The 16,222-nt window shown below is 35.2% G+C and overlaps 1 protein-coding gene across 1 annotated transcript; it reads right to left on the reverse strand.

The window, feature by feature from the left end:
- Positions 1 to 3,693: 3,693 nt before the first annotated feature.
- On the reverse strand, positions 3,694 to 10,423 carry LOC127635539 (dentin sialophosphoprotein-like). The gene is made up of 8 exons (XM_052115633.1): positions 10,284 to 10,423; positions 8,729 to 8,797; positions 8,578 to 8,634; positions 8,438 to 8,494; positions 6,732 to 6,782; positions 6,529 to 6,573; positions 5,936 to 6,232; positions 3,694 to 4,330 (listed from the first exon to the last, which is right to left on the reverse strand). Exons 2-8 carry the CDS (start codon positions 8,780 to 8,782, stop codon positions 3,992 to 3,994), a joined length of 900 nt encoding a protein of 299 aa, XP_051971593.1. The 5' UTR covers positions 8,783 to 8,797; positions 10,284 to 10,423; the 3' UTR covers positions 3,694 to 3,991.
- Positions 10,424 to 16,222: the final 5,799 nt, after the last annotated feature.

The raw sequence follows: 16,222 nt of genomic DNA on the forward strand, positions 1-16,222 counted from the left end.
TGTGATGAAAATGACATCCTAACACTGAGCCTTGGGGGACACCAGAGGTTATTAATAAAGATGAACCTGATTTCCAACAGCAATAAGATGTAAACAACTTCAATGCCACCCAACTTATTCCCATCATTGCCTGTCAATTAGAACTGAATCAATCAAGTTATTCAAATATCTTTTTGAATAATTAATGGCCTATAATATTTGACAATACAAGGAATATAATAATGCAAGTAATATTTAAACATATACTACATTGTCAGATAAACCTTTTAAAATTATAAGTTCCAGGTGGAACCAAAAAGGGTCTGACAGGAAAATGCCAAATAAAATTTTTATGTTCCACAAAGAACCTTTTTTTCTCCAAGTTCTCTTCTAGTGTACATAAAATGTACACTTGAAATCAGAGTGCATTGTGGGTAAGAATGAGTGACCAAAGAAAGAGTGGCTCACTCAGAATTCAGACACTACAAATAGTGCAATATATAGTGGATAGGGGGCGGTTTCACACACAGCGAGTGTTCCGCGTACGGAGTTGGTGCCCTAGGTAGGCTGCGTACTCTGCGTTTAGAGAGCGGCGGTACTGCAGTACAGAAATAATGATCTAAATTCTTATGACACTGAAAACTGTAACTACACTGAAATTAGAACCCACACAGAACTATGAAAAATAAAAAGCTATGAATTAGAAAAATTCTTCTCCGCATATTGCCCCTACTGTCTAGCCAAAAATGACAAATATTGACCTGTTTCTCACCCACACTTATATCACTTCTGAAGATATGGATTAAACCACTGGAGTCTGATGGATTACTTTTATGCTGCCTTTATGTGCTTTTTGGAGCATGAAAATGTTGGCCTACAGACCAAAAATATTCTTCTAAAAATCTTAATTTGTGTTCTGCAGAAAAAAGGAAGTCATATACATCTTGGATGGCATGAGGGCGAGTAAATGATGAGATAATTAAATTTTTTTGGTAAACTATCTCTTTAGCTCAGCCATAATTTAATATTCTGTCATTATTTCTTTACCCTCATTTTGTTCCAAACAAGTGTGATGCTTTGTATTATGTGGAACACAAATATGTTTGACAGAATGTTAGGGACTGACAGTCTCGCTCACCATTCACTTTCAATATATATATATAAACATTCACTGAAAGCAAATAGTGACTCCTAAAATCTCCTTATTGTGTTGCATGGAAGAAAGAAAGTTATACGGATTTGGAACAACATGATGGTGAATGATGACATAATATCTAATTATGAAAGAAATAAAGAAGAAAGTAAACGTCTATTATGTCATTTGTGAAAGTAACGAGTTACTCTACTTGAGTACTCTTTAATTGGACACTTTCTTACTCTTATGCAAGTAATTATTTATGTTAGAACTTTTACTTCTACTTGAGTAATTCTTTTTTTAAAGTAATTGTACTTTTACTTGAGTACAGTTTTTGGCTACTCTACCCACCTCTGGTAATTACAGACTTTGATATTACAATAGCTGGACAAGAACAACTGCACAAGGCAACTCATTCGTTTAATGTATTCATGGCTTTGGTTAATCATGCTAAAGGATTTATTACTGTTACATAATCAATCTATACAAGTTCAACAGAATATGCAAAGTGTTCAAATGTGTGAGATACACAGTATTTATAAATGTACCATTCAATGATACTGATGTTATTTGTTCTCTGTCTGCTCATATGAATGTAACACATCATAAGAAAGTGTTTCACCACTGTTCAAATGCACTTTGGATCGCATCATTTATATGCATAAATGTTTTAATAAATGACTAAATATTAAATGAAAAAAGTGACAATAAAATACAATGTAATCTCTTCAGTAATCAAAATACTTTTTGAATGTAACTGTATTCTAAATAGCAATGATTTAATTTGTAACTGTAGTGGAATACAGCTACTTAAATTTAGTATTTTAAATACGTAATCCCGAATATGGACAGCATCACATTGCTCTCGACTACCACCAGGAAAAAAATCCTGGTGCTTAAAAAATCAACCTTTTTTTCTCAGTTTGCAAGAAAAAATGAAAAGCACATGCCCAGTAATGCACTTACATTTACATTTATGCATTTGGCAGACGCTTTTATCCAAATCAACTTACAGTGCACTTATTACAGGGACAATCCCCCCGGAGCAACCTGGAGTTAAGTGCCTTACTCAAGGGCCCAATGGTGGTGGTGGTGGGGTTAGAATTAACAGCCCTGTGCTTTAGCCACCTACGCCACTTATAATGGAAGAATGTTGACAGAAGGTATTAAAAGCTAAAAATGTGACACTCTTAATTTTTACATAAATTTTTCATGTCACAAAGTCACTTTTTAAGCAGTTTAAAAACAAATTTTATAGTACTCTATTTTTGTAAACAAAAATTGTCCGTCTGCATGTACAGTCAGAAAAGGCTAATTACTGAGAAGTACAGACTCCTACAAACTTCAAAGTCTGACAAATATATGGCTTGTGTCTGTACATCAAGACATTGGTAAAATAACAAAAACAGATGTGTGATAAATCAGAAGTCTGTTTTTACCAAATCAAGACAAATCTCCCGGTCTTGTAATTTAGACACCCCAACATCATAGCATTCATAGCATGCAAATGAGCAAAAACTGTTAAGGTATAAGGGTATATTTCTTTCTGTTGGAGCCTTCTGTGATTTTTAGAAGAAAATCAATACACTTTAATGAAATGCTTTACAGATGGCCCTGTAATGGTAAGGTAAATGACAATTTGAGGTATCTCAAAAACGGTGCAGGACATGTTGCACACCAAGGTTTAATACTAAGGATTAGGGATTTGTTCCAACCTGGTCTCGAAATCTGCATTTTTGTTCTGTATTTTTATGCCCACCCAGCCCACCACTACAATATTAACATCTCACAAGCACAACCATATGGTGAATATTCATGCCCAGACATGACCCCAACTTTTGTACCTCCAACAAAATAAGTGATATGACGAAATTTTGTTCTGTGTAGTGTTAGGGTCAGGAGGGTGTTATTGTAATTAACAGGGCCAGCTCCAGGGTCAGTGGATATTCAGGCTTAGGCCAGACCTCTGTGGATACATATGGGGCCATCCTCTGATGAAATATTGGAATATAATACACTTTACAATAAAAGTCTCTGAGATATCATTCACAGTATATAGTAGGCTAAATCTTTAAATATTTCCTGCGAGATCAGTCAATACCTAACCTCAAGTATGAGCGATTAGCATTAGCATTAGCAAACACCACTAAAAAATTGTTTAGTATAAAATTGCACTTTTCAAAGGTTCAAATTTTAGAAGAACTGACACTGTTGAATGGTGTACTGGATTTCTATTTGTCATTCTTTTCTAATTTAGCTTATGAGTGTGTTTACATGTATAATCATATAAAGATCATACTTAATAACCCAACAATGCTTAAATGTCCATTGTATTGGCAAATAACAATCGGCACACCTGCATTTTTTACCATTACCTTAATTTCTCTCTTCCTATAAACACCTTTACTGGCTTTCAGATGGCTTATTCAAGGGGTGCATGTCTGTTTTCATTTTGGAGGAGGAAAGCCAGATTATTTCTAATATAATGTAAACACAGTTTTCTTACAAGTTACTTGATCAAGTCTCAGTGTCTTGTGGTTGTATCTTGTATTGCTGTTGTATTAGGAAACATACATTACTCTTATAGGACAAACTTTATTCATAAATGATCAATAATAACATAGAGAAAATATAACAATATTTGTATTAACATTGTAAATAATTGTGCAATGAACAGTAAGACTGTTGAGATGAAACTGCTTCTAAACAAATTATGCAGCACAGCTCGAGGGCTTCTGTAAACTATAACTTTGTAATCTGTAATTTGATTTCTAACTCACACTAAAGTCAGGTGGAGAGAGTCACAAAACACCATACAATTAATACAGTTGCATTCTTTACTGTCGACAGCCCGTTGAGGGTTTTTTTGCTGATGGGTTACTTTGCTATGACAACAGTGACCTCAGTTGTCTGGGTGGTCTCCTCGTCCGAATTGCTCTCCTGGCTCTCAGTACTCTGTGAGGAGTCTTCTTCACTGTCTGCAGATCCAGGTGTGGTGGTGGTCTCCTCACTGCTCAGACTGCCTTCAGACTCCTCTGTCTCCTCCTGGCTGGCACTGGCGCTGTCACTGGTAGAGACACTAGTGTTGACCCCCTCTTCGTTGACCTGGTTCCCAGCAGAAGCGATCTCATGGTTCCCCATGTCCTCTTCTGTACCTCTGACAGTGTTATCCATCTCAGGAGTGCTGGAGTCCTCCTCTTCATGGACCTGAAGAGTCTGAGAACACAAACAACATCTTAGTTACAGCGATTCCTTGTGTGAGAAATGTTTGTGTTCACTGATGGTATATATGTATGTTGAACTCTTTGTTATGACAGTATTTTAGTTAGGGTTCTTCCAAATGTATCTGCTATACTTATTTCTACATATGGGTTCTTCAATCTAGTCTCAAAGAATGAATGTTACTATAACCACATTTTTGCAAACTGACTATTACGTTCCTCAATGTACGTTTCAATGTAACACTTGAGGCGCTACCACAATTGTGCATTTTATACACTTTCACAAAAATCACAAGTACAATGGCTGATTATGACTTTAGTAACACTTATTTTTCACACTATTAATTACACACTGCTATGTTATGATACTGAAACACTTTTACTATAACACAGCATTTGAAAAACTTCACATTTTAATGCTCTTTTTACAGACTCACCTAAATTTAAATTCAATTTTTTGGACATTATTTTTAAAGTTTATTTGTTGTTCATTTAATTTTAGACCACAATTGGTTAGGTGTATGTAAAACATTTAGGTTAAGAAGGTATGTTTTACTCATTAAAACCTATATCTAATATTTATCTTAAAAAAACGTGTCTAATTATGACACCATTCCACTCACCTTCAGCGCCCCCCGCTGGACATTTCACTCGGAAAATGCAGCGAAACGTGTAATAATGCATGCAATTTAATTTAGCATAAATGTTACCACTGCCACGTTACATACATGAGATCAGGCTGGGATTCTTCTATACTTTTGAATTACTTGCCACATCTGTATATGGGAACATTGATAACTCTTCACATAAATGTTTTTGAAGAGTTTAGAAATGGATTCATTAATGGATTATAAATTATTGATAGGCAGTTATAACAACATAAATAAAAAAGGGTGACTTTCATGCAATACTTGCAAAATAGTGAACATTTTAGCATACAGTATATGGTGTAAATAATTAATAGACTTATTCCTTCTTACATGAATCAAAAACAAAATACTGTAATTCACGATTAATATCACAATGCAGTAATGTACTATTACAGTGAGATTCAAATGAGGGATTTTGTCATCTCGCATCAGTCTGATTTGTGCTTATATTCTGTGTAAAGTTAACTGAATAAAGTCTCGAATCTTGACTTGTTTTGTCAATTTCCTTGTGATGTTGATATAAAAAGTGTCTTGAATTACCTATTAGTAGATACCCTCTGCTCACTCACAGCATATAATACTATATATAATAAAGAACCATATTGATCATTATATACATACTATGTTGGCAACTCTTTAATAAATGCTTCATATGTTTTAACTTTACATACAGGTATATTTCAATTGGTTACAAATGTTGAATCAATGATATTAAGCATTTATAACGTGCTGTAAAATGGCTCACTATTTGGCAGGTGTTGCATATAAGTCTCCTTTTTTGAGTATGTTGTTACAACTGCATATCAATGATTTATAATGCATTTATAACACATTTTAGTCAATAGTGAAAACCCTTTATAAACCCTTAATAAAGGGAACCTTAATGTAAAGTGTTTCCAGCTTTACAAGCACTTTCCAAAGTAAACTTCACATTTTAATCATCTATTTACCTTGAACAGTTTAATCTCCTTTTCCACATCATTGACCCTCTGATCATCGTAGGCAGACATCTTCTTTCTGATGACTATCAAGTCGCCCAGCTTTTCACTGCTATAGGACTTGTACGGGGAAGGGATTTTTTCAATGTCTTTTGCATCCACGTAGACAATGGATTTCTTGTAATCGTTTGGGTAGCCCAAGCTGTCTCCACGGCCAGTGTTGATGATCGGGTCCAGGGTGGGCTCCAGTGTTGTTGGGACAGAGGTGGTCTCTATTTCCTTAGATTCACTCTCACTGGAATCAGTGTCCTAAAGAGACGATAAATGTTAAAGCTGATGCATTACATTTCTTCACTGTTAAAATTGTTTCTCGTATCCCAGCATAATATGCAATAGGTAAGCCATTCGTAGGTGGATTTAACCTATAACAGAACTAGTGACACTTAGTAGCAAACACCACTGTACAGAATATAAAGTAATGTAAGCTTCTTTCCTACATATTGTTTAATGAATTGTTTAACATGTGGACACATTGGTTCCACGTGAAATGTATTTATTCGGAAAAAAACAAAATCAAGTATTTTAGCATAACCACTGTGACTCACGATCTCCTCGTCCTTGTCATCTGTTTCAGATTCTTCATCTGCATCCTAGAAATACAAGAAACATTGTTGAGACTGCACAGATCACAGCGGGGTCACTGACAGCACGTCTAGACCAACACAAGGGTATTTTTAGTCTTCTGTCTTTTATTGGCTCTTGTGGGCGGATATGTGTGATGTGGTTTGGAGGATGAGTCTTTATATACCTCAGTGTCATCTGCACTATCCGTGCTCTCATCAGAATCTGTTGTTGTGCTCTGAAAACCAAACAAATGATTTGTTGTTAAAAATGCAATACTCACTGTAACATGTAATATGTGCTGAATAACTTGCATTTAAATAGCTCAAAGATGGCAGTTTGTGTCAATACTATGGCACTGTTCAGACACGCAGCCAAAAATGGATTTTGTTTGTCATATTTGACTAAAAAAGTGGTGGAAAAGTCTAATAACCGATTAATGGCTGATAGTGTTTTACAATCGATTTCTAGAAAAATGAATAAAATCCCAAAAGCAGTTTATTTTGCAACCAAAATCCCAATAATAAGCAGAGAAATTAAGATTTGGTGCATAAAGTGGGACTTTTAAATATAAACAAGCCTGAAAGACACTAGGGACTCTTATTTTGAAATGTTAGAGACTCATTTACAATGGTAAGTATTTAAGTATTTACCAAATGTAGATTTTAATAGTTTATATTTTCACCAGATGAAGAGTTTTATAAGTACATAGATGGGGGAAAAATGAGGGTATAAAAAATTAAAGAAAAGAACTATCAGCACAGATTTTGTTAGATCACCGATAGTTCCAAAAACCAACTATTAGCACAGATTAATTGTATAAGCTATATATCAGTTTGCCTTTACACCCTTTATTGACCACAATGTCTGAACAAACAAATTAAATTTAATTCCTTGCAAAATGACAATTCCTAAAGATCGGACTTGAAAACCAAATCAGACTTGTGTGCAGTGCGGTGCACTCAGTAATTGTTAAAATCATGACCACTCACATGAGATGAACACTCCAGTCATATCAGTAACCTTATAAAAGCTGTTTTATTCTACATGGGGCAGGGGTGCCTCATGGGGGCAGCTATGTTAGCATCACATGACCATCTGAAAACTACTGGCTTAATCTCAGTAACTGCCCTGTTATTGGACACTTTCATTAATGGATTCAATTAATCCAGGTTTATTATGCATAGTGAATTTCTACAATGGCATTCGTAACTGAAAATGACTGTTTGATTGATGCAGCATCCATGACACTAGGTGTTAATGTAAGCCTTTTCGACATACTTCAAATAATTACTGAGTGCACCTTTAAAGTAAAGAAAAGAGAAAATAATACAAATATATTTATATTATATACACTACTGGTCAAACATTTTGAAACACTTGACTGAAATGATTCTTATAAGTCTTTTGATCTGAAGGCGTATGCTTCAAATTTGAAATGAGTTTTGTAGACAAAAATATAATTATGCCACCATTTATTTCATTATAAAACTAAAATGTAATAAAAAAAAAAAGTTTTTGAAATTGATGACTTGGACCAAATAATAAAGAAAAGCAGCCAATAAGGGCCCAACATAGATACAATACTGTTTAAAAAGCATCCCAGCATGATATCTCAAGAAGTTGGTTGAGAAAATGTCAAGAGTACATGTCTGCAAATTCTAGACAAAGGGTGACTACTTTGAAGATGCTAAAATATAACACAGTTTTGATATATTTTGGATTTTGTTTAGTCACAACATAATTTCCATAGTTCCATTTATGTTATTCCATAGTTCTAATGACTTTACCATTATTCTAAAATGTGAAGAAAAAAAATTATAATAAAGAATGAGTTAGTGTTTCAAAACTTTTGACCAGTAGTGTTTATATGTAGACACTGCAAGCTTTTACCTGTGAAGGTTCTACCTGAACCAGTTTAAGAGCAGGTTTTTGTGGAATAGGAGCTGGCTGTATAAGAAAGATTTGTTACATTATTAATATTTGCAGATTAAGTATTTTCCATGCTGTTTATGATCAAATTGAACACTTGCCCGTTGAACAACCACATGTTCTTCTGAGCTTTCGGAACTGCTAGCTGAACGCTTAACCTGAGGAAAATATGTAACGGTTACATTAGAAGACAGAATGGTAAGAAAAATCATTAATGGCAACATTTTGTGATTGAAATCAAAGTGAACTTACAGGTAGGCAGTAGACTGTGGCGATGAGGAGCATCAAAACAATAACAGCCTTCATTTTGTGTAAAATATACTAAAAAAATGGGAAGACAAATTATAAATGAAATCAAATTGGTCCCAATATACCATATTAACATACATGTATGTTCCCGGTCTTATTGTGTAGGATTGACCAGTGCACATTGTTCTAAATGCAAAAAAAAGTTTTGCCTCCTTCTACGTCTACTCAGCCGCCAAATTTTTTTTTCGTTTTCGGCTAACGTCACAAAACACTTTTATTTTTCAACCCCTTCCCTCCAAGTACCTGTTATAGACCACTTTCCACAATCCAATCAGTTCACAATAGATTAAATAAAGTCGTGTTTTACATAGTTTTCCTCCGAATAGCAGTTTTCTCTTGGAAATACACAACATTTCAGAAGTTAAATGGGTTGCACATGCAATGGATATAGATATTTAAGCTAAATATTTAACTGTTAGAAAAACAGTTGAAACGATGTAGCCTCAGCTAATGCATGGTACTAAAAATACATTTTCCAAAGGTGGTTGCCTTACGAATAGGTATTTTAGGTATTTGCACATTTACTTAATGGCATGCCAACTCTAAAGGAAGCAAGCCTTTTTGGGGAGCTCAGAAACATTCAGGCAAATGCCAAAGGACTTTTAAGTACTACCAGTCCTAACCATGAAACATCTCGTTTATTTCAGCTCCAACAACATTACATAAAGTACAAGCTGATGAAGTGCATGTTTAGCTACACCTATAATGATCTCCACCAGTGTATAATTCAAGAAGTTAAATGCAGACGACGTAGCGGCCACAATCCCAAGAAACAGCATGCCTCTGACTCCAGATTTGGTTTCTCATTACAGTCTGCATTGCTGTAAGCCAAGGCCTAAAATGTGTAGCGTCGAAGGAAAAGCGAAGTAGGGTTTAAAACGCTAAGAGTGGCAGCATTTTGTTGAGGCTGCTTACAGATGTTATGGTGGCAGTTGTCAATCAGCCAGTATTATTATTCTTTCGTATGGAACTTTAATTTAGTGGTTGTGTCGCTGGAATAAATGAGTCAGTTGACAAATTAGTACAGCCTTTATGTGCCATAGCCACAACTTCCTCTTTCGTCTGTCAAGTTCATGTTAATCATCTCTGCCTGTAATAAACTGCTGTTGGAATCGTTAAAAGTCCCTATAACTTTAGAATACTTTTAATGCAATCTTGTGCTTAGATTTAGGCTGAATGAATTTTCGGAACTTTAACGCTTATTCTGCAAGAGCTGTATCTATTTATATATTACTTTAATTGACAGATAACCACCTGAAAATGTGCAGGACCCAATCTTTTTGTGTGATCGGTATGGTTCAATAGACTGTACTGTAATTGACAATGAAAAAGTTGTTCTTTGGAATATTTTACCTTCAGAAAAGCATGACATGATAATTGCAAACCATCAGGCAAGCAAAATGCTGTCCACGTTGGTTTCTTGAGTTCCCAACAATACAAATATCTGCTTCTACATCTTCAACATCTTAAGAATTAATGAATAAGAGCTGTGACTTACCTAAGCCTTTCTATGTGAGAATCTTGAAGGTTTTTTCAGGTTCTGTGCAGATGACAGACTGAGGTCCCGTTTATCAGATTTTGAAATCTTGCTATGTTTGGATGTTATAGTGAGAGGTAGCTACTGGTCGGCTTTTAAACACTGATCCCTCTGGAAGCAGCCAATGGCAGCGCAGCTTATAATGTCATGAGGTTTACCACTGCTGTTCCACCTTTCTGCTCCCACTCTTCCTGTGGTTAGTATGACCAGGCAATGCAAACATTCAACACCAGGCATGACATGCAGAGAAAAATAATAATAATAATAATACGCGATCTGTATTGCTCTTGAGATCCCAGAGGCAGTTATGATGCTTGTTATGCTTAGTATGATGAATCTACAATGTATACATTCAATGTAAGTTAACTTAAAATCATAAAGAAAGGCAAATACATTTTTGAAGATTAATTACAGGGGGATTTATGGTACTTTAGCTGTAAAACAGAATTATGTGTTAAGTGTATAATCACTTAAAACTTTAGTAGGGAACAGTATGTCTCACAAAATAAAAAAAAAGTTCAGTTTATTTCAAATAAATTTAAATTCCACTGTTATTCAAGCTTGCTAAGGCAAGCATCACTATTACTTCTGCTCATACTTAGGGTAAAGGATTTGAACACGCACTGTCCCCTAAATATTAAACTTTGACACATAGCTTGTCCTGCACAGTTTGTGCTACACACTTGAATAGTCAAGCATCAAATCAAGGCATGTGCTTACATTGGTAAGCAGGCATATGGTTTGTCCAGCTTCACATTTCTCATTCTTTAGCTGGTTGATTAGCACGGCTCTGGAAACATGACAAAAATCTCATATCTCATTGGTCATTCTGAGTCCGAAGGGGGAAAAAGACCAAGACCTCAATAATAAAAAACGATTTTTCGGAACCGATTTGTGCCATAGGAATCTATTGTTAATATGCAAAAGCTTGTTTGAAAGAACATTCTCTTGGTGTATGAATAAGCTTTTACGTTGAAGTAGGGACCAGAGCCATATATAAAAAATATCTTAGAGACTTGGGGGTGGTTCTTTTGAGTTGGACCCATCTAGCATCCACCAAGGATGTCCTAGAATCCCCCTAGCAACAACCCAGAACACCCTATCAACTGTATAGCCATGCCGTGGCAACCATCCAGAATGACGGCAACTTTTGCACAGGCAATCAGCAAACATTTGTTCTTAATATCTAGTTTGATTTTTTATCATTCACTGCAAACCCTAATAATTTGACTTTACTCAACTGATTGAGTAAACTCATTCACTCAATTTAATTGTGTAATAGAGTCTCCAAAACTTGTGTAATGAAGTTAGATAGAATGAACTTAACTATTTAAGTTAATGTACTATAGATGCAAGTAGACATCTCAGATTTGCTATTTAAATGTTGTTGTTTATACTTAATAATTTTGGTTGAATTGACTCAATAACACATCTTAATTTAAGAGTCTTACAACAATTCAATGTTAATTAGATTTATACGACAGATTTAGGCTTAACATAATAGTTCACGTTGATATAGACTACATTTTGGTGAGCTTTATGAACATTGCATTGTTTTTCACACAAAAAGGTAGAAAAACATTTTACAGTTTATTTTTAGGAGGCTGACAGGATGTCAGACCACAATCACAAGATTTTATCCTTCCTCTGTGTCATTCTATGATTCACAGTCTGTTAGTAGCATAGCAAATGCTAGGAATTTAGTCATGTAGTGTTTGAAAATAGAACAGTAAATTAAAAATGGCTGCCTCTCAGGTGGCCTTACATGTTATTCTGTGCATAGATGTATAGTGTTATAATACTGTATGTTAAACAATACTGGGACAAGAAAGAGACCAGACAATTTTGCATTCCCTAATTTCTACTATACAATTATTCACCATTATCTAGCAGCACATGCACGTTAATAAGCCCCTCTAAGGGATAGTTAGTGTTGCAGCATTCATGATTTGTTGCGCTCTTGTGGGGTGTACCTCAGGGCAGCAATTAAAAAGACTGAATTTGAATGGTAATGATTGACAGACAGCCTACAGACTTGAAACATAATATCACTTACATAAGATGGTAGAATGATTCTTATATAGAGGTAAGACAAATAATTCATAGAAATTTTAAAGGTGCAAGTAAAGACATCATAAAAGCTACATAAGACATACTAATCGTAGGTTGTCATATAGAAAAGTTGAGAACAAATGTGTTAAGACATGCTGTATTGGACTGCCATATTGCACAAGAAGTGAAATGTTTAAAAAAATTTTAACTCAGGCTAATGATGTAGGAGGAGGGAAGTATATAGTTTGTGTCTGGAATTTTCAAATCTAAAAATAAGCACATTGCTGTCATGCTGTGGCTCACGGATGGATTAACTAAAAAATTCAGAGACAACACCACTATACCACAATATTACAGAAACTTTCCCATTCTGAAAATAATTATCACGTAGATGGTGTGCTTTCACACCACATAGCTTACACATAGAAAATCAAGCTAAAATATAATTAAAATGACTTAGAATTAAATTCACGTTCAAACATGTGTTTTATTTTTTGGTCAATTGCTAACAAATTACTGTAAGCATTATTGGGTAAATGTTTCAGCTTCTAAAAGAGTAAAACGAGAAATGAGACATTTGTTTTATTGTATTTTTTTTTAGCAAGTAATTTGTCTGAAAACAAAAATGATGCATGATGTGAGAAAAACACAACCAATCAGAACATATTTGATGTTTCATTTATAGCTATGTAAAGTGTGATTGTGGGCCAGTGATAATTTACTGTTGATAGGATTACCAAGTGCATCACAACTGAAATAGAGACCATAATGTCCTGTTGCTTGTCACTCATTGCTCGCAGCTGTCATGGCTGGTTGTGACAAAAACATTAACATGGATGACTGGGAGTGGTGGGCAGGGCCAGAAAGGTAGCATTGGGTAGCAAAAATAAGCTTTGCCACACCAACTCAGACCCCACTCGTGTCCTGGAGATGGTGCGCAATAGCTTATCCCATCCATGGGTTGCGCCCGTGTCTGGGAGGACTATTGTATTTAATGGAATTTAGCTGTAAAACAGAATTAAGTGTTAAGTGTATAATCATTCAAACTTTAGTAGGGAACAGTATGTCTCACAAAATAAAAAAAAGGTCAGTTTATTTCAAATAAATTTAAATTCCACTGTTATTCAAGCTTGCTAAGGCAAGCATCACTATTACTTCTGCTCATACTTAGGGTAAAGGATTTGAACACGCACTGTCCCCTAAATATTAAACGTTGGCACATAGCTTGTCCTGCACAGTTTGTGCTCCGTGTCTGGGAGGACAGCACATAAATATTGTAGTTATTAATTATTATTATATTTTTCTTTGTAGATAAAGCTGAAAATGTGTTTCCAACTGTGCATTGTTCTCCCTCATTATACATATTGTCAACAAACCATTCATACTGTCAAACAAACAAATCGAAGAAAAATTATACAAAAAGATTCTGTTTTTATCAGAAATAAACAAAAACAGTGTGACTTACAGCTACAGTATGGCTACAAAAAGTTAATCTCAATCTTTTTCAGCCAAATGTATATATATATATATATATATATATATATATATATATATATATATATATATATATATATGTATAATTATGTATTTGCTCTGAAATTATTTAAAAATTATGTTTTTAATCAGAGGCTCTTATGGAAAGAAATTGGTACTTTTATTCACCAAAGTGGTATTCAGCTGATCACAATGTACAGTCAGGACATTAATAACATGAAAAGAGTTCTCATCAAAAAATCCTCCACGTGCAGCAATGACAGCTTTGCAGATCCTTGGCATTCTAGCTGTCAGTTTGTCCAGATACTCAGGTGACATTTCATCCCACGCTTCCTGTAGCACTTGTCATAGATGAGTCTGTCTTGTCGGGCACTTCTCACACACCTTACAGTCAAGCTGATCCCACAAAAGCTCAATGAGGTTAAGATCCATAACACTCTTTTTGTTTTACAATTACAATTATCTGTTGTCCAATGTCTGTGTTTCTTGCCCACTCTGACCTTTTCTTTTTGTTTTTACATTTCAAAAGTGACTCTTTGCCATTCTTTCCAAAAGCCCTGCACCCCAGAATTTCTCTTTACTGTTGTTTATGAAACTGGTGTTGAGCAGGTAGAATTCAATGAAGCTATCAGCTGAGGACATGTGAGGCATCTATTTCTCAAACTAGAGTATCTGATGTACTTATCCTCTTGTTTATTTGTACATCTGGCCTTTCACATCTCTTTCTGTCCTTGTTAGAGCCAGTTGTCCTTTGTCAACTTTGTAAGAAATATTTCTAGAGTTTCTAGAGAAAGCTCTTTCTTTTTTGCCATTTTTGACCTAATATCTATTCTTAAAACATGCCAGTCTATTGCATACTGTGGCAACTCAAAAACAAACACAAAGACAATGTTAAGCTTCATTAAACGAACCAAATAGCTTTCAGCAGTGTTTGATTTAATGGCTTTTTTATTTGTATAATAGCTTGTAGTGGTAACTCTTTGTAATTTTGGGAATGCATGACCTTTCTGCACTTTGCTTTCACAATGCACACAACCTCATATACATGAACCCCATGCATGAACAGAACAGGGTTTCATCCATTGACTCTGAAGCACACACAGACCATGTAGGTTGTTTCGTTAGCAAAATCATCTTACTTGTTCGAGCAATGAGAATTCATTGTTGGCAGGGCATCCAAACAAATAAAATGTGTTGGCGCTCATTTCATTAACATGGAAAGACATTCATCATTTGTAGCTTTGTCATAGTATAACTCCAGTCTAGTCACACTGCAGCGACAAGAAGTCAAAAGTTGTGCTGCTGAAATTTATATTAGTTTACCAACATTCGAAACCACTGCCTCCTGTGGCTGAAGCAGGAAGTGTTGTTGAGTTGAAAGGTCCACTGTGTGTCAGTAAATGGGAGTTGTGTTTATTTGTAAATGGCATAATACAGTCATCGGGAATGCATATTTTAATCCTACTTCCTCACCCAAACCCCAAACCTAGTTGTCAATGGAGCAAAAAAGCAATGCATTTTAAAAAAGAAACAGTGTCTTGGAGTGAATGCAATTACTTACTGGTTTTCATGGGACCAGAACCCATGCCTCAAAGATTGTATGTAAAACACACTACCAGTAATGTCACAGCGAAAGTTGAACATGTTTGACCTGGAGCAAAATTATGTCTGTCGCACTCGCTTTTCAGTAATTCAGTAGATAGCGGATGATGCTTGTCAGTAGTTGAGCAATATGGTGTTGATTTCAGGGAAACATGAACATTCGGAAGGAGCATTGTCAATTTTTCTGTGTGATCATGTTGTTAACTCTGGTGATTGAGCGCATGACAAAGCTCACAAATGTGGTCTGCATTAATTTGCATAAATATTGCATATATTCCACTCAACTTGTCACCATAAATTGCCAATTCTCATTGAAATTGAAGGACTATTGGTTGCTTTGTTACTACATATTGATGTCAGTGTAAACAGCCCTTTATCAAGAATCAAGGTTAGTATTAGATAAACATGTTGTTCCAAATGTATCACTGCTTGAACTCAGAAAGCCATTACAAGTTTCTTGCTTACAATAGAGATGCTACATGCGACTACTACAAGACAGGCAAAAACTATGGCTGTCCAGTGACATTTTCAATGTTAAAGCAAAGTCTGCGTGTGGTGATCATCTTTCCACAATGAACTCAGTGAAGCATGCAGTAAAACTTCTTTCTAATCAGTTCAGTCTTTGCTTCTGTACTGCGGTTCGGTGGCTTTGGAAATTAAGTAAAAAAATGCCACATTGCTTTATTCAGCCGTGATCCACAACAGTACTTTATAAAGTTGATGTCACCCTTTACAAGACTTAAACCCATGGA

The sequence above is a fragment of the Xyrauchen texanus genome, chromosome 43 (genome assembly GCF_025860055.1).
Source record: "Xyrauchen texanus isolate HMW12.3.18 chromosome 43, RBS_HiC_50CHRs, whole genome shotgun sequence".
Lineage (NCBI taxonomy): Eukaryota > Metazoa > Chordata > Actinopteri > Cypriniformes > Catostomidae > Xyrauchen > Xyrauchen texanus.

What these genes read in the sequence shown, in the direction of transcription:
- LOC127635539 (XM_052115633.1), bottom strand. Translation starts at nt 8,782, where the DNA reads ATGAAGGCTGTTATTGTTTTGATGCTCCTCATCGCCACAGTCTACTGC. An exon ending in CCACAGTCTACTGCCTACCT is followed by an intron (nt 8,635 to 8,728) that starts GTAAGTTCACTT and finishes TATTTTCCTCAG; the next exon opens with GTTAAGCGTTCAGCTAGCAG. An exon ending in AACATGTGGTTGTTCAACGG is followed by an intron (nt 8,495 to 8,577) that starts GCAAGTGTTCAA and finishes TTTCTTATACAG; the next exon opens with CCAGCTCCTATTCCACAAAA.